Source organism: Hippocampus zosterae, chromosome 2 (assembly GCF_025434085.1).
Source record: "Hippocampus zosterae strain Florida chromosome 2, ASM2543408v3, whole genome shotgun sequence".
NCBI lineage: Eukaryota > Metazoa > Chordata > Actinopteri > Syngnathiformes > Syngnathidae > Hippocampus > Hippocampus zosterae.
In genome coordinates, this window is record NC_067452.1 from 11,216,005 (window position 1) to 11,239,826 (window position 23,822).

The 23,822-nt window shown below is 42.4% G+C and overlaps 1 protein-coding gene across 1 annotated transcript; it reads right to left on the minus strand.

The window, feature by feature from the left end:
* Positions 1-1,058: 1,058 nt before the first annotated feature.
* On the minus strand, positions 1,059-17,737 carry prpf6 (PRP6 pre-mRNA processing factor 6 homolog (S. cerevisiae)). The gene is made up of 21 exons (XM_052056417.1): positions 17,491-17,737; positions 16,897-17,059; positions 16,688-16,806; positions 16,515-16,593; positions 16,227-16,403; positions 15,916-16,044; positions 15,392-15,486; positions 15,143-15,299; positions 14,631-14,793; positions 14,440-14,558; positions 14,137-14,355; positions 9,414-9,536; positions 8,992-9,113; positions 8,775-8,913; positions 8,303-8,422; positions 7,486-7,662; positions 7,284-7,417; positions 7,092-7,183; positions 4,016-4,130; positions 3,810-3,936; positions 1,059-1,833 (listed from the first exon to the last, which is right to left on the minus strand). The coding sequence occupies exons 1-21, from the start codon at positions 17,676-17,678 to the stop codon at positions 1,681-1,683; spliced, it is 2,910 nt and encodes a 969-aa protein (XP_051912377.1). The 5' UTR covers positions 17,679-17,737; the 3' UTR covers positions 1,059-1,680.
* Positions 17,738-23,822: the final 6,085 nt, after the last annotated feature.

Here is a 23,822-nt window from a genome sequence, read left to right on the forward strand (position 1 = left end):
TCCTATGGAGAAGGATATTTCATATAAGACACTCAGTGAGTAGTCTGTTTGTGTTTACACTGCAGCAACAGCTGTGAGTCTCAGGTGCCAAATTGTTTACATTTTCTTTGCACAAAACCCAATTGTGGAAGGGCTTAAATAAGTTGTTTTACACGTTCTACTGTATATAAGGAATAAAGTGGTTTACTTTTTGCAATACCATACTGAATTCCATCTTTTTTAAAACTTTTTTTCTTTGCGTATTTGCATCATGTTTAATTGCACAATATCACAACAAATTGCACTGTATCGTATCGCATTGATTTGAACGAAATGTGTATCGCGTCGTATCACATCGTGAAGACGGTGAAACGTATCGCATAGTGTCGCCAGAAAATTCCATGTATCGTTTAAGTATCGTATCGCTGGTAGTGCATCGAGATGTGTATCGAATCGTCCTCAGTGCTGAGATTCACATCCCTAATATACAGGTACCTCTATTTTATGCATATCGAAGTTGATGACGTTGTCATACACCGTATATCATAATATCGGGAAGGGCAAAGTGGAGTCCAGTGAATAAGCTTGACAGAACGTTTAACAGCAGTTAAACTTCGGTATGGTTACTTATCATTTATAAACAAAGTCGCCTTTGCAACAAAACGCAACCCCAAACCATACAATCGCTTGCAAAACCAACTTTCAAGCACACTCACCATTTATACCATGTTCTACCGCCAGATCCTCAGATGAACAAACTGCCATTTAAACAGTCAACACTATGTCTGCGGGATCCGCGTAGGATTCGGCAGGATATGTTGTATCCAAACCTCACCTTGCAGCGCAAAAGCTGCCCAAAAAAGGCTACGGTGAAACCTACTTTCCTTAGCCAAGGTCACCGCAGCTGTAATTCCATCCGCAGTCATGGATGGCCTCCTCTTGGCTTCTCCTAAACACGGTCGTGCGAAGTCAACGAAAACAATGCAATCGATCATTTAATCATTGTTTCACTTTCGTTGGCGCGCCAAGGGACGCAAATTGTACGCTCACCACTGACAAACGCACGCGGAAAGCAGCTGTGATGTGGTGCAAGAATTTATGGGTGGATTGCAAATACATTTCAAGTAAATTACCAAACGAAGACTACAACAGAAGAAGGGATGAGATAAAAACTAAATGAGCCTAACTCCTTAGCTCAAATCAAACAATTAGGATGGCACCAAAAGACGCATTTCTCAAATTCTTTCTCTTTCGCGCTGGTTTCAAAGGTGTTTTGTTATTTTATTTTTTATGGTGGTGTTTTTTTTCTGGAATGCAGGACGCTTCACTGCTGCAAAAAGAGGTTAGTTTAAAACACAAGCAACAAAGACATTGTATTCATAAACTAAATAAATGCACAATCAGGAACACTTTCGATTATCTTTTACAGAAGTAGCTGCACACAGGGATTAAGACTCAATCACCATTGTGTCATCAAGCAGTCACGGGCTAAAAAAAACTGCCCACATGATAGGCTGCAACTTCTATTTAAAGATTGTTATGAAAGCCTAATTCCACACTTAATCCCAACGCTAGATGTAAATTAGACAATTAACAATTGACATTGTGTCTGATGCAAGCGTGCAATGAAGCTGATCTGTTAAACTCCATCCCGGTGATTTGACTGAGGTTTAGCGACGTGTTGAATGCAGCTCCTCAGTCTCAGAACGTGTTTTTGATCTTGCTTGCAACTTGTGCAAGAATCTCTACTGTCTTCTTCTGCCAGTTCAGGACGTGTTTGGACTCAGCGCACCACAACTCGCCATGACGCGGCTCGGCATTATCACAGCGTTTCCGCACTTCTTCCTGCTGTTCCTAATAGAAGAGAGTGAGTATTAGTGCTGGGGTCTGATCAATGTGGATTTTTTTTAGACTAATGCCAATTCCATTATTTGGCAATACACGGGTCCAATACCCAATGAATCAGCAAATATTTTTTTTTAAAAAACTGAATAAACATGTTCATTTTATTTGTGACACTTGCATTGTGTACGTCACTTGACCGGACTCAGAAAACAGTTGAGCTGTGACGCTCGCAATGTGAGCCCAGGGTGACTTAGAAGTCAATTTCTGTTGACAGCAGGAGGCACTGCCGGACAAATGCTACCTTCTTGAGATGGCTGAAAACAGGTAGATAAATCGGCTTAGAGGAGAAGTCTGAACGCATTGAATATGAATAAATTAGCAACATCCATGCATTTATATTGATGTCAAGAGGCGGTCCTTTTTTGTGCTTGCTGGCAACTGAAAACAAATTAATTAATGAAAGAAAAAAAAAATCTGTGCCCAAGGACTGATCAGGACTCACCTGTTTTCTGGGTTCGGGCAATTTCGCAAGCCGAGCCCATTTTCAGTTGACAAAAAGTGGCAAAAGGAGAAGGCTGGGAGTACTGTGAGAATCATGTTCTTTGATTTCTCCAGTGCCTTCAACACCATCCAGCCCAACTTACTGGGAGGCAAACTGCAGAACGCCGGAGTGGACCACCATCTAACAGCATGGATCATAGACTACCTCGCAAATCGGCCGCAGTACGTGAGGTTGCAGAGCTGTGAGTCGGACAGGCTTCTCTGCAGCACTGGAGTGCCGCAGGGTACTGTTCTGGCTCCATTCCTGTTCATCCTCTATACCTTCAGACACGCCACTCCAAACTGCCACCTTCAGAAGTTCTCCAATGACTCTGCGATTGTTGGCCTCATTACAGAAGGGGACGATCGGGAGTACAGGGGACTGACAAAGGACTTTGTGGACTGGTGCCAGCAGAATCTCCTCCAGATCAACCCTAGGAAAACTAAGGAGTTGGTTGTGGATTTCTGCCGGAAACAGTCCTCACCAGCACCGATGAACATCCAGGGCATGGACATAGAGAGGGTGACCTCCTACAAGTACGTAGGTGTTCTTCTGAACAACAAACTGGACTGGACTAAAAACACGGACACCCCGATTAGGAAAGGACAGAGCGGACTCTTCCTACTCAGGAAACTGAGGTCTTTTGGGGTTCAGGGGTCGCTCCTTAAGACTTTCTATAACTCTGTGGTGGCCTCGGCCATCCATTATGGCATTGTCTGCTGGTCAGGCAGCATCTCAGCCCGGGACAGAAAGAGACTGGAGCGACTGGTCAGGAAGGCCAATTCTGTCCTGGGCTGCTCCCTGGACACTCTGGAGGAGGTGGGCAACAGGAGGATGCTAACTAAGCTAAAAGCTATGATGGACAGTCCCTCCCATTCCCTCCAACCCGCCCTGACAGCACTTGGTAGCTCCTTCAGCCAGAGACTGTTACACCCGCGCTGCAAGAAGGAGAGATACCGACCCTCGTTCCTACCGACTGCTGTCAGGCTGCTGAATAAAAATAACAATAATAATAATAATACTAATAATTAAATGATGTGAAAGACAATTGTAAATAGCACCGCGATTTATCCATTTTGTGTTTATATTGCACTTAATTGAACGGTGTTTGTTGTTTTTTTTTCTTCTTTCTTCTTCCTACCTACATTCTTGCTGCTGGAGGCTGTAAATTTCCCCAGTGTGGGACAAATAATGGATATCTTATCTTATCGAAATGGCCACAGGTGGATTTTGCATCTTCAATAATAGTCCATGAATGAAACATTAATTTGAACACCGTGTTCAGACTGTTGGGGGCACATAGAACATTCTATTGCAAGGAAAATGTTTAACTCGAGTTCCCCTTTCAACAAAGTTAAAATGGTCACCTCCTATTTTTTGGCTTCAAGACAAACTCCAGAAAGGCCAGTCTGGACTATCCATACCATAGGGAAAAGGAACTTACTTCTGTTCCATGCTGCAGTTCAAACTTGTAGAAGAGAGCCCAGGCATCTCCCAGGTCAGGCTCTATCTTCACGGTGCGGAGGAACCATTCTCTGGCTTTGGTGATCTTACGCTCACTCCAGAACAACCTAAGACGATACATATGCATTGGGAAACCACATCTCATGAGGATTCTCTCATAGAAAATATCAAAAGATGCGGTCATACTTGGCGACAGCGAGCAACACGTGTGGATCATGTTCACACTTCTTCAAAGCATCCACACTCTTGGTCTTCCTCTGAGGCCTGGCCTCCAAAAACACTGCCTCGGCCCACAGAATGCCTTGAGCAAAGCAGAATTGGAGCTGAATTACTTCATTGAATGAAAGGAATGGCTTCCTTCTACAGTGCTGTTCAAAATAATAGCACTGCAATGAGATGAACCAGAATATCCCTGGTTTTTAGTAAAAAAAAAAGTGTTACATGCCAGACAAGTTACCAGTAGGTGCAGTAGATTCTCAGAAAACAAACAAGACCCAGCATTTATAATCTGCACGCTCCGAAGGCTGTGCAATTGGGCAAATAGTTCAAAAGGGTGTGTTAAAAAATAGCAGTGTCTGCTGTTGACTGTACAAAACTATTTTATATTTCCAAAAAAAAAGGTAGGATTTAACAATCCTAATATTTAGTTGCATGACCACAGCTTTTTATAACTGCTTCACATCTGTGTGGCATAGAGTCAACCAACTTGTGGCAGCTTTCAGTTGTTATTTCACTCCACGATTGCTTAACAACATTCCACAATTCATTAATATTTCTTGGTTTTGCTTCACAAACAGCATTTTGGATATCACCCCACAAGTTCTCGATTGGATCGAGATCTGGGGATTGGGCTGGCCACTCCATATCATTAATTTGATTGGTTTGGTACCAAGGCTTTGCTCATCTACTGGTGTGTTTTGGGCCATTGTCTTGTTGAAAAACACCCATTTCAAGGGCATGTCCTCTTCAACTTCAGGCAGCATAACCTCTTCAAGTATCTTGACATACACAAACTGATCCATGATCCCTGATATGCGATAAATGGGGCCAAAATCAGAGTAGGAGAAACATGCCCAGACCATGATACTTGCACCACCATACTTCACTGTCTTCAATGTGTACTGAGGTTTGAATTCAGAGTTTGGGGCTAGTCTCACACACGGTCTGTGGACCCTGGACCAAAAAAGGACAATTTTACTTTTATCAGTCCACAAAATGTTCCTCCATTTTTCTTTAGGCCAGTTGATGTGTTCTTTGGCGAATTGTAACCTCTTCTGCACATGCCTTTTTTGGAACAGAGACTTTGCGTGGGATTGTTAAATACATTTGCTTTACACAGACGTCTTCTGTTACAGCATTTACAGGTAACTGCAGACTGTTTGATCATCCTGGAGCTGATCATTGGCTGAGCCTTTGCCATTCAAGTTATTCTCCGGTCCATTTTAATAGTTGTCTTCCGTTTTCTTCCACGTGTCTCTGGTTTTTCTACCCATTTTAAGGCATTGGAGATCATTTCAGCTGAAGAGCCAACAATGTTTTGCACCTCTTTATAGGTTCTTCCCTCTCCAATCAACTTTTTAATCAAAGAACGCCGTTCTTCGGAGCAGTGTCTTGAACGACCAGTTTTCCTCAAATGCATGTTAAACCTGCGCTGGCTTCATCATCCTTAACTCATTCACTCCCAAAGATGTTTTTAAACGTCTTTTCAGACTTGGTCCAGAATTGGCTGGTCTGAATGAGTTAAGTAGGCGCCACCTGATCCACTCCTGTTTTAGTTTCTTTTTCTTCCCCAAAATTGATGAACTCAGAGATTGGTTGCAAAACTGCTATTTTTTAACACGCACCTTTGAACTATTTGCCCAATTTCACAGCCTTCGGAGCATTCCGATTATGAATTAAGATTAAGATATCCTTTATTTGTCCCGCAATGGGGAAATTACAATCAGAATTCAGAAAGGAAAAAAAGGCTGGGTAGGGAGAGGGAAAAAAAAAACACGCTCGAACTATCCTCTTCCGAGGCTAATTTAAGTCCAGGATAAAAAAAGACCCTAGCACATAAATAAGCATATGACAGTTACAACAAGTCACAAGACATAACATGTAATAAGGGGGAGGATGAATAGGAAGGAGGGGGGGGGGGGGGGGGGGGGTAACCGCGACGCGACCGAAATGACCAGCTGCACGGTCACCGTTGTGCTCTGCATATCGACCACGTCACGGGGGAAAAAGAATCGGAGCGATGAAGACGGTGATAACAAGGATGTGTATGCGCGTGTGGTTGTCCAGTCGTGTATGTGTATGCGTGTACAGGAAGACAATCCCGGCTTATCAGTCCATTGCCGAGAAGGAGGGGGTTGGTGGTGGGGGCCCTAGACTCCATGCGTATTTCCATCCAGGAGAAAGGCCAGATAGCGTTGTTTGTTTTGGAGAGACGGCCGCCAGCAATTCCAGACAGCCTTGAGTCCTTGGTCTGTATCTCCTCACTGGCACCGATGAGTCGAATCAGAAAATTCTTTCCGCAGCTTGGATTCCAACATTCTCCATGGTATTGTCGATCGCGCGGAGTCGCTCCAAAACCGCAACAATATTGCGGTTGAGCTCACCCACCGCTCGAGTCTGAGTGTTGGACATTCGCGCCAAGCCATCCAGAGTGACCGGCAGCTTCTTCACTTCCAATAGAGCCGCTCCCATCGGTTGAATTTTGCGATAGAACAGCAAGCTGCCAACACCAAACAGCAGCATACCTGTTATCAAAAGACCAATGATGTAGATGTCTTCCACATCCTCCACGGACAGTACTGCCAGGCATACCGGTCTCCACTTTCTCCATGGATCCAGGGCGCATCCGGCAGCAAGTGTCCCCGGAGGGCAAGCAGGCTCCCCACTGCCCACTCTTTTCGTCAAAAATTTTTTTGTCGATTACATCGAGAGACCACCCAACTAATTCCATGGTTAGTTCTTCGGACGAAAAATACGGTAGGAGGCTAGGGAAAAAAAAGTTAGACAAAGACAGCACAAGGACTAAGTGGCGAGCACGGAAAGGGTGGGGGTGAGGGCAGGAGGAGCAGTGCAAAAAGGGTCCGCCTTCGTCGAGAGCCAAGCAGAATGCTGGGTCTTGTTTGTTTTCTGAGAATCTACTGCACTACTGGTAACTTGTCTGGCATGTAACAATAAAACATGTACTAAAAACCAGGGACATTTTGGTTCGTCACATTGCACTGTTATATTTTTGAACAGCACTGTACGTTGGTCATACTCTCACCTGAATTGGGACATTCCTGCAGAGCTTTGGCCATCAGCGTATTTGCAATGTTCTTTAGTCCTGAGCGGAATTCTAATCGGACTGATTCCAACCTGGTTAACCAAGAGACACATGAGTGACAAGTCCAGTGACGAGAGCCTTTGGTTTTTTTCATGTTTCTCTCTTTGTTCTGTGTGGTGTGCGTTTTCTCACCACAACTCGGGACTCTGCGGGTTCTTCAGTCGCGCCTTCTCCAGGATGGCTCTGGCTCTGGTCAACTGTCCCACTCGCTCTTCCAGACGCGAAGTCAGCAGCCACAGGGCCACTGAGTTGGGACACTTTTTCAACTGTGTGAAAATACGGGACATTAGCCACTGAAGAGGTCAAAATAAGAGCATTTTAATACGTAGCTCACCCCCTGGTTGTAGGCCTCTCTGGCTTTATCCATGTTGTCACATTGCTCTTCAATCTGGCCTCTCATCATCCAGAGTTTGGGAAAGTCCTCATAGTGTTTGAGGGCCTCTGTGCACAGCTCCTGAGCGGCTTCAATGTTCCCTAACACCCACTCCAACTTGACGGACTTCATGAAAACCTTTCAAGACAATATCCATTTCAAACTGGAAATGCAAATAAAGCACAAGACAACTTGGACTTCATTTTACGATGTCACCAAGTTAACAGGGTTGACATGAAGCGAATAACACTTTCTGACTGCATAGCTTAAGTGTACAGTATTATTAATTCCGTATCAGAATGTTTTCTGACCGAGCAGTCAGCACAGTCAAATGACAATGAAGACTCGCCAAACGTTATCTGTCAGCAAACACACACAAAAATCTCAGATCACCCAAGAGTAAAAGTGAAAGTTGAAGTGCAGTGTTGTCAGCATCCGTCAGCACATGCTGATGTTTGAGAATCTAGCAAGCCCTAACTTGATGCCCAAGACACTCTGCACTTACACTCTATGTTATCAAAAACATGACTTTTAAAGTGGACAATGACACTGGACACTGCAAATATTCGCAATGTGATAAAGGATCAGAAAACAACGGCAAGTATCAAAACATGCCCGTTTAAAGGTGTTATTTTGTGTCCGTTGCAAATACTGTATTCTAAAGGCTAGTGTCCACAGAGGGGTTGAAGAGGTTTTGGACACTTGGGGAGACATGGTAGCTGGTGGGTTGAAGGATTTGGAGATCCATGAAGAGCAATGCGGGAAGGTGAGAACTCACTCTGGCTGTGGGGGCGCTGCTCCGAGCTTTGGCTAGCAGCCGACGGGCTCTCTCATACTCGTTATTCTCGGACTCCAGCTTGACAGCAGCCAGCCAGATCTCCTCACTGTTGGGGTTAGCCTGTGGAAGGGTATGCATTGGAGTCACTGGCGGGAAAGTTAATTTTGTACACAAACTACTTCCGAGTTCAGTTCACAAATCTTAATGAACTAGTTCAGTTTGTAGTTCACCTTTGGAAAAAGAAATTTGTCTCGTGCATACACAAACATGTCCAACGCGATGTTGCAAACATGACCGACTAGACACCATTCACTAGACAACAGGCACAGCCAAATCTAAAATCTGGAATTTAATCCAAACAGAGGCGAGGGCACTTGGAAAATTGCGTGTTGGATCAAATGGATCAATAAATATTCAAGTATAAAAGGTGCTGTGGAAGAGACTACTCGATTTGGAGGAGCAGCTCTATTACCTGAAAAGCCAGAGCGAGGATGCTTCTGGCGGCGGGCACGTCTTCAGCGAGCCATTTGGATTTGGCTCCCATGAGCCAGAGTACCTCCGCCTTTGGACAGTGAGCCACAGCTTTCTGGAGCAGGGTCTCCAAAGACTCCCTGACAGGTACATGCAGGAAACAGGATACAATTTGAACCAGATAGAAAATGTCCCCTTTGGAGGGAGCTATTGTCTACCTGGTTCCGTTGTTCTTTTCAAAGTAGGCAGCTCGAAGCCACACACTTTTCTTACTGGGGAACACCTGCAGAGCATGAGCATAGATGGCCCTGGCACACTCCAATGCTCCATGGGCCACACACTGAAACACAAAACACAGTAATATTATGAGACAAGTAGCCGCGCAGATGTCAGGGACTAACCATATCTCTTTTTTAATTTAGAGTAGGGATTATAAATGGACATAACACGGCAGAATTGAAATATTAGCAGTTTTAGGAAAAATATGACACGATGACAGCTCACTACTTTGTGATATTCTGAAATGATTTATAGATCAATGTGCACCCCATTTAAAATAAAATGAAGGGGTTTTATGTGTGGGCATGTTTTTTATGGTGCAAGAGTATGTAAACTTGTGAATACAACTGTCTGCACGCACACTATCAGAGTCCTCCATCCATGTGTGCTTGCGGTCTTCCTCTTCGATCCCGATCCCGATGACTGCTCTGATTATGGCCTGGCAGGTGGCCACGCTGGCAGCTTTGTCGCACTCTTCTGCATCCTGCCAGGAAAGACGACGCATCACAGAGGGCATCTACTGTACATTCATCTGTTTATCCGTTGCACAATGATCCGAGCATGAACATCCCAGCTATCACTTTCAACGGTAAAGTCTTAAATTGACTGTTAAACTACGACCTGGACGACAATAAAAACTTTGACCCTACTGAAGCAGGAAATTCACATACCAAAAAACATGGACTTTGAATCCTTTGATGACCCTTCCAACCCTTTGATGACTTCCAACCCCACTGACCACAAGACGTTTGACCCTGAGAACAACTTGGACCCGGACAATAACTTTTTCAAGACCGACCGACCGCAAGGAAGCCAGCGACGACTGCAGGGAAGCCAGCGACCGTGAGGAAGCCGGGAGACAACCAGCCTGCGACCACCGTGAGGGAGCCAACGACGACCGCAAGGGAGCCAGAGACGACCGAGAGGAAACCAGCGACGACTGCAGGGGAGCCAGTGACCGCGAGGGAGCCGGGAGACAGCGAGCCTGAGGCAGCCGGGAGACAACCATCCAGCGCGCGTGAGAGAGCCGGGAGGCAGCCAGCTGGCGAGCGCGAGGGAGTTGGCGACGACCGCAAGGGAGCCAGCGACCACGAGGGACCCAGTGATGACGGCGAGAGAGCGAGCGATGACAGCGAGGGAACCAACGACGGCCGTGAGGGACCCATCGACGACCGCGTGGGAGCGGGAAATTCACATCCCAAAAACATGAACTTCCAACCCTTTGAAGATATTGACTATAAGCCATTCGATCGCGAGAACAACTTGGACCCAGACAATAACTTCTTCAACAACAAACAAAGGGTAACAAACTCTGACTATTACCTGGATGAACAATTCAACACTAATATAAAATTGGAAAATGCACTTTCGGTAATACACTTAAACAGTAGAAGTCTCTATAAAAACTTCACAAAAATTAAAGAATACCTGACTAAATTCAATAAATTTAAAATAATTGCCATATCAGAAACTTGGCTTGATGAAGATAAAACAACTGAAATGGAAATAGAAGGTTATGAAATGTTTGCAACTAATAGAGAAAACAAAAAAGGAGGGGGTGTTGCAATATATGTAGACAAAGCACTTAAATGCAGTAAAATCGAGAGATTGACAAACACAATAGAAAACCTAATGGAATGTCTAGCCATTGAAATACACAATAAAAAGGCATCAAATATCATCATAAGTTGCATCTATAGGACACCAGGAACATGTATTGACACATTCAATAAAAAACTAACAGATATGCTCAGCTATTACAACGATAAGAAAACACGATAATATGTGGTGACTTTAACATTGACTTATTAAACCCAAATAGACACAAAAAAACAACTGACTTCATAAATACTATGTACAGCAACAGCTTTTTCCCAGTAATCCTGAAACCTAGCAGAATAACAGTTGACACGGCCACATTAATAGATAACATATTTATAAATAAGATTGATCATAAAATGGAAAGTGGACTTCTCATTAATGACATAAGTGACCACCTACCCGTTTTTGCAGTTTTTCATAATTATTTCGATAGAAAAGCTAAATCAACAACTCGTATAACAGAAATAAGACTAAGAACCCAACGTTCCATCGATGCCTTTAAGCAAGACCTAGAAAAACAAAACTGGACCGAGGTCTACTCAAACGAAGACCCAAATACAGCGTTTGAAGTATTTCAGTCTACCATAATCTCCTTATATGATAAACATTTTCCATTAACTAAAGTCTCCAAAAAGTATAAAGACCCAAGTAAGCCATGGATAACGAAAGGCATAGAAAACGCATGTAAAAAGAAAAACAATTTGTATAAATTGTTTTTAAAATTCAGAACTGAAGAAGCAGAAAAAAAAGAAGACCTATAAAAATAAACTAGTAAATATTATAAGAACCAGTAAAAGAGACATTATCATGCACTATTAGAGCAGAATAAAGGTAACACACAAGAAATATGGAAAATACTTAACCAAGTAATCAGAAATAGTCCTAAAAAATGGATTCTCCAGAGTATTTTATCAAAGGAAAAAATACTATTTTGGGAAAAACCGCAGAAATAGCAACTGAATTTAATGAGTATTTTGTCAACATTGGCAGTAACCTAGCAAAACAAATTCCTGATCCAACAAACTTGTTTGAAATAGATAGATACGTAGAAAAAAAACTCCTCCACGATGTTCCTTACTGCTGTAAAACAAGAATAAGTATCAAATATTATAAAAACTTTAAAAAATAAAAAGTCAACTGATTGTTTTAATATACGTAGATATGACAATAATCAAGCAGATTATAGAGTATGTAGTGCGACCTTTCACGCAGATATGCAACCTGTCATTCAAAGCTGGTATCTTTCCATCAAAAATGAAAATTGCTAAAGTTATTCCAATCTATAAAAGTGGAGAAAGACATCTGTTTACAAATTATAGACCAACGAGCTGGTTCGCCGCCCTCCGGGCGGCTCATCAGCTAGTTCCTGCGGAAGGCTGGTAAGGTGGGCCTTCGGCCCACAAAAGTGTTGTTGCCTGATTCAACTTTTGGTTCATCTTCATTGCTTATCGCGAAAATAAAGAGATGTTTAGCTCTGCTAAATAACTAACAATTTCATTGCAATGCTTGTGGGTAGACAACATTTTTTCGCTAAGATGCCCGCGCGATCGTAGTGAGCCACTGCCTGAGCGCAGCGGCGCGGTGAAGTAGGTACGTTTTGAAAAGGGACAGACCGCGTGCGGGACGATGCGCAATATATATATAATATATACAGTAATATATAGATAGATAGATATCACTACTACCACAATTTTCAAAAACATTAGAAAAACTATTTTCTCGTAGACTTGATAGCTTTATACAAAAGCATGCGCTGTTAAGTGAGAATCAATATGGCTTCAGGGAAAAACGGACCACCTCAATGGCAGTTATGGAGTTTGTGGAAGCAATAGCCACCAATATAGACAACAAAGAATTTACTGTTGGGGTTTTCCTAGATCTAAAAAAAGCTTTTGACACAATAGATCACAGTATATTATTGAAAAAACTAGAAAGATATGGCATTAGAGGTGTAGCTTATAAATGGATAAAAAGTTATCTAGAAAACAGATATCAATCAGTACGTGCAACTCAACAATAACGAATCAACTGAAAATCACTCACGGAGTTCCTCAGGGGTCAGTGCTTGGTCCAAAACTATTCATCTTATATATAAATGATATCTGCGAGGTCTCAAAACTATTTAAATGTGTCCTATTTGCTGATGATACAACTTTCTACTGTTTTGGAATAAATCTGAAACAGCTCCTGACAACCGTAGAAAACGAATTAAACAAATTAAAAAACTGGTTCAACAGAAATAAATTGTCACTTAACCTGAAAAAATCGAAGTTAATTGTTTTTGGCACAAGACCAATCAAACACCAAGCTAAAATTCTGTTAAACTCAATTGAAATAGAGAGAGCGTATGAAACCAAGTTTCTCGGATTAGTAATAGACTCAAAACTATGTTGGAAACCACACATCGATAACGTAAAAACAAAAATAGCCAAGACCGTAGGGATCCTCTACAAAACCAAGGAAGTGCTAAATAAGAGATATTTGTACACATTATGCACTTCATTATTATTACCATATATGACCTACTGTGTTGAAATATGGGGAAATGCCTGCAAAACAAACACACTCCCTATTCTCAAACTACAAAAAAAAGCAATTCGAATTATTAATAGATCAAAATATACAGAACCCACAAATCCACTATTTATCAAATTAAATACGATGAAATTTTATGACCTGGTTGACTTTAAAATCGCCCAATTAATGTACAAAGCACACAATAACCTGCTCTGCCAAAACATTCAGAAGTTTTTCGAAATTCGAGAAAGCAACTATGAATTAAGAGGTACCAACTTATTCAAAAAACTCAAAACAAGAACAAACATCAAGCAAAGAAGTGTATCTAGCAAAGGTGTTAATATGTGGAATAATCTCGAAACGGACCTGAAAATGAGTAAATCGCCTGCTGAGTTCAAAAACAAATTCAAAAAAATAGTACAAACAACCTACATCAATCAGAGTTAAAATGATAAATTCTAAACATTAAATATAATGATAAATCAGAACTAAGTTGATAAATAGAGAAAGGTATTGAAATATCCATTATGAATACAAGAGAAAATTGACAAGAGTGCCAGGGTGAGGATGTATATAATCCCGATACAAACCAAAAGTTGTAAAAATATCACGGTTAAGGGTAAAGTATGAGCCTTAATGGAGACTTCTTCTTACTTTTTCTTTTCTGATTGATATAAAAATGATTTAGTAGATATAAACACATAACGGGGTAGGACTAGATAAGTTTTTTACTTCGGCCTACTCCCTTGAACATAACAACTGTGTTGAATGAAGACTGATTTCTTTCTTTCGACTTTTTTATCTACCTTATTTTCTGTCAAATTATTACTGTATATGTTTTATGTTCAATAAACAAACAAACAAACAAGACCACAAATGAGACTGCCTGCTAAAACGTCACTTTTCAAGCCACCGCTGGGAAGCCTGTCATAGACAGAAATATTTTGGGATTTACACAAACACACCTGTATCCACTGCTCTCTGTTAATCTCCACGCCGTTGGCACGCAACGAGGTGATGGCTCTCTCGATGATCTTGTCCACCATTTGTGTGTTGCCATTGGCTTCCTCCAACTTTGCGGCGGTGATCCAAATATGGCGATCGGTGGGGATGTTCTCACGGGCCTTATTCAGGACACGTCTGGCGTTCTCATATGTCTCTAGTCGAGCTAAAGCCAGCCACAGCTGAAAATGGGGGGCAGAAACAGTACAGCACTAATGGATTTCTTGCACTAGACAGTCAAACTGGAGCATGGGTTCATCAAGTACCTCCACACTTGTAGGGCAACACTCCACAGCTCTGCTCAGCATGATTCTGGCATCTTCTGGCTCCTCGAGTTCAACAGCTGTCTTCCACAGACGGACTGACTTGGACACGTTTTCCAAGGCTGGGTGAACATCAAGAACTGTTTTTTAAAAGGCCAGAAAACAAAGTGGTGAGCATTAAACTTGAACCTTACCTTTCCTGAGGACTCTTTTCTTGGCTCTGACGTCCGTTTCCAACTCGGCGGCTCTGATGTAGATTCGGACCGACTGCGGCATGTGCCGGACAGCTTGAGCTACAACAGCTTTGGCCGTGTCGCCGGGCTGTAGCCTGGCTGCCTCCAGCCACACATCCTCGCTCTGATGGGCACAGACAACAATGATTGCTTTCCTGAATGGCAAGCTAAAACCTGACAAGCAAATCCAAGCAGCTGTTGTGAAAGTGCTATATGAATAAAGATGTAGTGTATTGTACACACGCACGCACGCGCGCACACACACACACACACACACGCACACACACACACACACACACACACACACACACACACACACACACACACACACACACACACACACACACACACACACACACACACACACACACACACACACACACACACACACACACACACACACACACACACACACACACACACACACACACACACACGCCTGTGCGCTCTGTTCAGGCTTTCTCCACCGTTACCTTTGGACACATCTCTGTGCCTTTCATGATGAGGTTGCGGGCCACCTGCAGCTTGCCAGTCACTTCTTCCAGCCTAGCCGAGGCAATCCAGGCAGGCGGGTGATGAGGGTTCGTCTCCCTCACAGATTTCAGCAGCAGACGAGCCTTTTTAATGTCACTGGAAAATATGGAGCCAAAAGGAATTGATCAAACGCATTAGGCACAAACAAACCACATGAACCTTCTGTGTTGCCACACATGCGCCTCTACCTGATGTCTCCTCCGTGTGTGGGGATCATCGAGTTGAGGTCCGTCAGGTAGCCTTTGGGATCCACCACCGTCTGACCACTGACCGAGTCAGAAACCTGGTATAAGAGAGAGGCAAACACTTGACAGACTCATCAACTGAACGAGACGACGGTATCCTGCCCCTTCTATTGTTAACATTGGTGTTAATTAGGGTTTCAGTGATTAAATACTGTTTGAACCGATTTAAAGAGATATTTAATACTGAGACTCCGGAGCCCGTATCAGCCGAGTGACTGACTACTCGGAGCAGTGCATCAAAAATCTGGATCAAATCTCTGTGATCAAATGCTGATGATGTGTGGGGCTTCATGTGCACCAACAAGATGCTGGAAATTACTTAATGGATTCAAATATTTGGGGCTGTATCAAGCTGCCAAATATTGAAAGGAGAAGCCAAAACGCTCAAAAATGTCCCGTGTACAGAGCAGCCCCTAGGTGACATGGAAGGAAAAGAAATCCACAACATCTGGGCCAAAAATGATTACCTGACTGAGTCTCATATCCATGAGTGTGTTCCTGGCCTGACCAATTTTTCTCATGTCCAGGTCTCCTGTCCCCGGCGTCATCAGGCCTGGCGTCATACTTCCTGGGTACGGTGTGTTAAGACCACCAAGCTAATGGAGAGAAAAGACAATGACATCCGAGTGGGGCTTTCCTCCACGGCGAGATTGTACAATTCACCACTGTTTCACAATCCTGGAAATCTTAAATGTCACCCCCTCCCCACCATATCTACGGCAAAAAACAGAACCGCATTTTTCATTCACATTGGATATGTATTTGAATGTATACTGACCCCCTTGAGAGGGTCAACACTGGTGTGGTTCTCTCCCGTTTGAAGGTGCTTGGAGAAAAAGCTATCTGGTACAGGAGTGAGTTTCTCATAGCGTGGGTTTCTCTGGCGCTTATTCCTGGCGTCTCCCACTTCAGGAATGCTAAGCCACTCTTCCTCTGAGACCTCTGCCAATTTCCTCTGTGAGGAGAAGAAGAGAAGCGGCAAAAAATCTGATGTAGCAACGAGAGGACAAAAGCAGCACATTGCAGGAAGAGATGAATACATTTGTAGAGTTGCTCTAATTTGTACCTTTAAATCGGAAAACTGCTGCTGAATTTTGGGTCGCTCCATACGGTATTTCTCTATCTCTTCTTTTTCTCTCAGCTCCCTTAAAAAAAAGAATTAAAAAATGAAAACCTCAATCTTAACCTGTCAGATTCCAAAATTATTTCAGTTTATAACAGCTGGGCTTTTTGATCAACCTTCTTTCTTTGCGTCTTTCATCCATCCTTTTATCCAGAGCCGCATATATTGCATCTGCTTCTTCATCATCCTTTTCATACGGTCCACTGGAGAACAAGCTTCCTGCATAGCCGTTAAACTGCAAGAAATTTAGGATGACATATTTTCAAGTATACAACAAGCAACAGTAAGAGGACTGGCTGATTCTGAAATGTAAACAACAAGACACCTCATCGTAATTAGTGTCATTTAGATCTTCATCGTCATCATCCTGGTTCTTCTTCATTTGGTCCCCAACCGTCCTTTTCCCCGGGGGTGCATGACGGTCATCAACTGGATCATTGGCATCACGAGCTGGACCGATATCAGATCGGGTAGTGAAACCAGTAGCCCTGAAGGAAAACAATCAAGGTAAATGTAATGCTGCACACAACACGAGGACCTGTCACACAACTATACGAGTGGAGTTGACTATTGGCTTAATTAGTGTCACTGATCTCTGTCAACGGTGGGTCTGTGAAGCCGTTTGAGACAACCACTTTGAATCATTAACAAAGAAAAGCTATCTGTTAATGCTGGCCTGAGGTAAATAACTTAATCTTTGAATTTTTACACGCACACCTGAATGAGCTCATATTCGTGTTAGGTTCCACTGATTCGCTTCGGCAAACGTGAGAAAAGCAGCATTATTTATTCATGTTATTTTTATTGTATTACAGAAAATCCACAAGTTAACCTCAAACATATCCAGCAAATGGAAGCATTAAACGTAAAGATATTTCATTCATGGACATGTTTGTAGCTGGCGAAAAAGTTAGCTTACCCTCTGCCCAACCCGGGAACGTATCCCAGCGGGGCGGGCATCCCTAAAAAAGGTTTCTTCTTTTTCCCCATCAGCGGGGAGGCGAGAGGAATAACTGGGGGCCCACCGGTTGCCCCCGCTGCTCCGGTGGCTCCTGCGTTGGTTTTAGGAGCATTTTTAGAAGGCTGTTTAGCCACACTGGCGGACATCTTTACAACACATTCACAGAGACACACACGACGACGAGGCGGCACAATACCGGAAAAACAATACAGACACATCCGCCTATGTTAAGACTAAAAACGTCGTAAGTAACAGAGCGCCCCCACTGGAAAGGAGGGTTCCTGTTGTCAAGATATCGTACCGGAGCAGACGCACAATTTTCATATTTAAAGTCTCTGCCTTTGAGTCGATACCATAGTTTTCATTTAAAATATCAGGAACGAAGGTGCTACTTGGTATAACTGGACCAAATGTGTGCTAATTTTGAATGTCATAAAACAGATAGCCACAGAAGGGCGCTATTTTCTGACTACTGCCTTAGGTTGTGGTTGTGTTAATATGCTCTTATTTTAGGAACTTTTTAGTGTTAGTGTTTTAGTGTTTACTGTTTTAGGGCTGTACGGATCAGAATTAAATTAGTATAATTAACTATTTTGACTGAATATTACAAAATACACAGTAACGTACATAAATCATGTTTGGTTATTAATTTTCAACATTCGTTGGAGCATGTTATTTTTCTGGTGGTATGCACATTATTTTTCATCCATTCATTTTCCACACTGCTCAGGTAATGGGTGAGCTGGCGCCTATTCCAGCTGACTTTGTTTGAGGGGCAGGTTACGCACCTGACTGGTTACTAGCCAACTGCACTGCACATATTGTTTTTATCATCCATCCATCAAAAGTCAACCATTCACATCCACATGTCACTGAGTAGGAACCGATCCCACACTCCCTGCACACAAATCAGGTAAGTGAACCACTACATCATCCATCCATCCATTTTTCGATCCACTTTATCTTCACAAGGGTTGCGGGGCATGCTGGAGCCTATCCTAGCTGTCTTCGGGCAGTAAGCAGGAGACACCCTCAACCTGTTGCCAGCCAATCGCATAGCACACATAGACGAACAACCGGGCTCGAAACTGACACACGTTCCAAGGCGACAAAGGATGAGTCTATGTTTTCAAATAGGAATGTGTTGAAGACATTTGTGAATTATGGGTCACTCATATTGGTTATGATTAATTCGGCTCATAGACATGTAAACAAACTGAACGCATTTGCTTTTTTGTAGTAGCAAGGGCACTTGAGTAAATACTGTACTATAGAAAGCCTTTTGAATATATACAACTCAAACTGATGGGGATGCCCATGAAAATCAGTCATATGTGTTTCCAGCAGCACTTTGTATGCAGCGATGGCTGTTTGAAAGTGCTCTATAAATACTGTTGACTTGACTTGACTTGACAGTCCCTTTCAACACAATGTGGAAGAAGCGAAGATGCATAGATTTAATAAATTTACTGCTATTATGTAAGTCTATTCATTCTCGTGTTCAAAACGGTGTCTCGTGAGCCTTTTACGATATTTCACATCAAAAGTCCACAAGCTTTCATGAGCCGGAGCCTGAGAAGGGTCGACTTGTTTTCCTGATGCTGAGCCTAAAGATTACATTATTGACCGAGGCTGTTATTTGAAGCCTTGCCAGCGGTTTGCATTTTTTTCTTTTGAAAGGAGATGAGTGTCTTATAACACATGCAATTAATGGCTGCTAGACACAAGGGGAGGAAAGTGGAAGACATGGGGGGAAGAGATTAAAAGAGATTAGTGAGTTTAGAAGCAAATAGTAAGGGAATGGCAGACACAAACTTGTAATTTTGCTATTATGCTGACAACTGAATTTAAATACCTTGTTGTGGGAAGTCCACCATTTAGTCAAGTGAATTTAGGTTGTTGCTACAAAATACAATTTACATGTTAGAAGATAATTGCTGAAAACATGTGCAAAGACTGAAAACTACATCACGCTGATTTGTGGAGATCTCCGGTTCAACAATTTTTCAATATTTCAAGTTTCCTGATTTCTTTCTTTCATTCTTTTGTTATGTATGTATGTATGTATGTATGTATGTATGTATGTATGTATGTATGTATGTATGTATGTATGTACTGTATGTATGTATGTATGTATGTATGTATGTATGTATGTATGTATTTATTTATTTATGCTGATACGTGGCTAAAATTCTGCCTAGGGAACACTTTGGTTCGGGTATGAGTCACTCCTTTCGTTTGCATCAGTTGTTAATCGCCGCAATTGCGAGTCACCTAGCCCCGGCACACACCGAGTGTGGCCAAAAGAGGCTGAAATTGAGCATTGCAAAGACATTACAGTTGGCAACTTTTCTTCGGATTTCGAAATGTGTTGCTGCACCATTTGTGTTTCATCCTCTGCCAGTGCTCCCAAATTGGGAGCACTGGTGCCATCCATTTTTGACCATTTTGACTAATTTTTGAAGGCCTACAGAAAATGTTTCTAGCTACGTAAGCATGGAACCTACCAAAAGAAAGCTTTAACCCTCTTCTTTCATTCAAAAAAAAGTACATTTCTACCTATTACCATTCTTTAGTAAACAGCAGTTTAATTTTCTTGAAAGTATTCGTTTCCAAGAATAAAATCTTTTTTGTGAAAGGATGCATTTCAAGCAGAGCCTTTGATGCTATTTTTTGTTTTGTATTTAGGATACAGAAAATATCAAAAGCAAGGTAACCTTGTTAGAGGTACAGAACCCAACCAGTTCACATGCGCATCCACCGAACCTTTAGTAAAAAATAAAAAATAAAAAAAAGATTCAAGAAGTGTTCTTTCAGTTTTGCCGGTGCGAGATTAGAGTTGCTCAATTTAGCATGACAAATCATGCAGATAAGACGCCGAGTCCCATCACGTTCTGTGATGCATGTGAATCCAGGTTGTTCATATATTGCTCAACGTAGCACGTGTTAAAACATTAAAAAAAAATCACACAAGGTACAATCACGACAGTTACACTTTGACTTCTGAGCAAACTAAATTTCCCGCAGCACTGATTGGACAAGCAATGTAATGTGATCATTTGCAGCCAGCTATGGCCAAGCGGACGTGTCATAACTAAATGACATGTTGAGTCGGGTGTATCTTAACCTCCATGGCAGAGGCTCTGTCAAACCCCTGGGGTTCAATCGAACCCCAGTTTAAAAACCACACATCTAAACTTTTCATGAATATTGATCTGTGTGCATGCCTGTGTGTGTGTGTGTGTGTGTGTGTGTGTGTGTGTGTGTGTAGCTACCGGTGTATACCGGTGTAGATACCGGTATTTTCGCAACACCGCACTGCTTCCGCACGACACTTGGCCGACGCACCACACCGCACACCCACTCACACTGCGTGCGGCCAAGATCTCCTGCCATCTAGTGGTGATTCATCATACTTCATAAATCATTCCCACAGCCTAAACACTTTCGTTTCGTTTCGTTTGTTTATTTAACATAATAATAATAATAATAATAATAATAATAATAATAATAATAAGCTCTTCTGCTTGGCTCTTGGCTCTTCTGCTTGGCTCGCGACGAAGGCGGACGCTTTTTGCACTGCTCCTCCTGCCCTCACCCCCACCCTTTCCGTGCTCGCCACTTAGTCCTTGTGCTGTCTTTGTCTAACTTTTTTTTTCCTAGCCTCCTACCGTATTTTTCGTCCGAAGAACTAACCATGGAATTAGTTGGGTGGTCTCTCGATGTAATCGACAAAAAAAATTTTGACGAAAAGAGTGGGCAGTGGGGAGCCTGCTTGCCCTCCGGGGACACTTGCTGCCGGATGCGCCCTGGATCCATGGAGAAAGTGGAGACCGGTATGCCTGGCAGTACTGTCCGTGGAGGATGTGGAAGACATCTATATCATTGGTCTTTTGATAACAGGTATGCTGCTGTTTGGTGTTGGCAGCTTGCTGTTCTATCGCAAAATTCAACCGATGGGAGCGGCTCTATTGGAAGTGAAGAAGCTGCCGGTCACTCTGGATGGCTTGGCGCGAATGTCCAACACTCAGACTCAAGCGGTGGCTGAGCTCAACCGCAATATTGTTGCGGTTTTGGAGCGACTCCGCGCGATCGACAATACCATGGAGAATGTTGGAATCCACGCTGCGGAAAGAATTTTCTGATTCGACTCATCGGCGCCAGTGAGGAGATACAGACCAAGGACTCAAGGCTGTCTGGAATTGTTGGCGGCCGTCTCTCCAAAACAAACAACGCTATCTGGCCTTTCTCCTGGATGGAAATACGCATGGAGTCTAGGGCCCCCACCACCAACCCCCTCCTTCTCGGCAATGGACTGATAAGCCGGGACTGTCTTAATGATGAGCAGACCTCGACGAAGCAGCTATGACCTGTACACGCATACACATACACGACTGGACAACCACACGCGCATACACATCCTTGTTATCACCGTCTTCATCGCTTCGATTCTTTTTCCCCCGTGACGTGGTCGATATGCGGAGCGCAACGGTGACCGTGCAGCTGGTCATTTCGGCCGCGTCGCGGTTACCCCCCCCCCCCCCCCCCCTCCTTCCTATTCATCCTCCCCCTTATTACATGTTATGTCTTGTGACTTGTTGTAACTGTCATATGCTTATTTATGTGCTAGGGTCTTTTTTTATCCTGGACTTAAATTAGCCTCGGAAGAGGATAGTTGGAGCGTGTTTTTTTTTCCCTTTCCCTACCCAGCGTTTTTCCTTTCTGAATTCTGATTGTAATTTCCCCATTGCGGGACAAATAAAGGATATTTTAATCTTAATCTTAATAATAATACATTTCATTTATACGTGACTGACTGTGTCATGATTAGGTTTAGGGACCAACAGGTGGCACTGTAGGGCTCCCCCGGCAGCTGCACACCTGTTGGTCATTTGGTAATTAGTTGTATAAAATGACTCCTACCCGTGTCGGGTCATTGTTGCTTCTTGCTATCGTCTTGTGTGTTGCTGTTTGCTCTTGTTTTCTGTCATTTTTACTTCATTGTTATATTTTAGATTTAGTCATGGTAGTGATGGGTCCATGAGGCCTCATGAGGCGTGTCGACACACTGACACACTGTGTTGATACTGTGCTGATACTGTGTCACTGACCACTGCCACCTGCTGGACCTTCAAGATCCCTGCATCCAACCCACTCAACAGACTTTACTGACTGATAATTTTTTTGTATATTGAACATATAAAATATACAATTCGGTAATAAATTGGCAAAAAGTGAAGGTAAGATATAAAAAAAGGAAAAGAAAATAGTCATCATCACAAATATGTGTTCAAAGGAGTAGAAAGAAGTAAAAAAACCCTAGAGTCCTACCCCTTCTTATATATGAATTGATCATTTTTCAAAATAGAAAAGAAAGTCTACATATCAACAAATGCTTTTACCCTTATGTATGCTGTACCTATACATTTTTACAACTTTAGGTTTGTATATACAGTACATACTCATTGGAGCACAAGTATATGTCGATTTTCTCATATTCATAATGGATGCTACATTTCCTTAATATATTAAATAATCTCATCAATGTATTCCTGATGTATTGCTATATTTCATGGGTGTATCGAATTTATTAGCTTAATTCTGATTTGTGTAGTTGTCTTGTACTACTCTCAAATTCATTTTTAATCTCAGCAAGAGAGTTACTCATTTTACTGGTCCGTTTCAGAATCATTCCACAGATTTACACCTATTACAGATACACTCCTTTGCGTGATGTTTGTTCGTGTATTGGATTTTTCTGTATAGGTTAGTACCCCTTAAATTATGACAACTTTCTCGAATTTTAAAAAGCTGGATGTTTTGGCAAAGGAGGTTATTGTGTGCTTTGTACATTAATTGGGCGATTTTGAAGTCAACCAGGTCATGAGATTTCATTGTTTAATTTGATAAACAGTGGATTTGTGGGTTCCGTCTATTTGGAGCCAGTAATTGTTCTGATTGCTTTGTATTGTAGTTTTAAAACAGTGTTTTACTGGCATTTCCCCATATTTCCACACAATAGGTCAAATATGGAAGTAATAAAAGTGTGTACAAGGATTTCTTATTCAGCACATCCTTAGTTTTGGGAGGATCCCTATGGTTTGGGATATTTTTCTTTTATTATCCATTATGTAGCTGCCAGCACGGTTTTGCATCTACAACTGTTCCAAGACATTTTCATAAGGTCATTCATCGATTTGATGAAGTGTATACAATATCATTCACATCCATGCATTCATTTTGCAACATTCAATGTGTTCAAATAATGTGAAGATCATTTGAACGAGGAT

What these genes read in the sequence shown, in the direction of transcription:
- prpf6 (XM_052056417.1), bottom strand. Translation starts at nt 17,678, where the DNA reads ATGTCCGCCAGTGTGGCTAAACAGCCTTCTAAAAATGCTCCTAAAACC. An exon ending in GTTCCCGGGTTGGGCAGAGG is followed by an intron (nt 17,060 to 17,490) that starts GTAAGCTAACTT and finishes GTTTTCCTTCAG; the next exon opens with GGCTACTGGTTTCACTACCC. An exon ending in GCAGGAATGTCCCAATTCAG is followed by an intron (nt 4,131 to 7,091) that starts GTGAGAGTATGA and finishes GCTTTGCTCAAG; the next exon opens with GCATTCTGTGGGCCGAGGCA.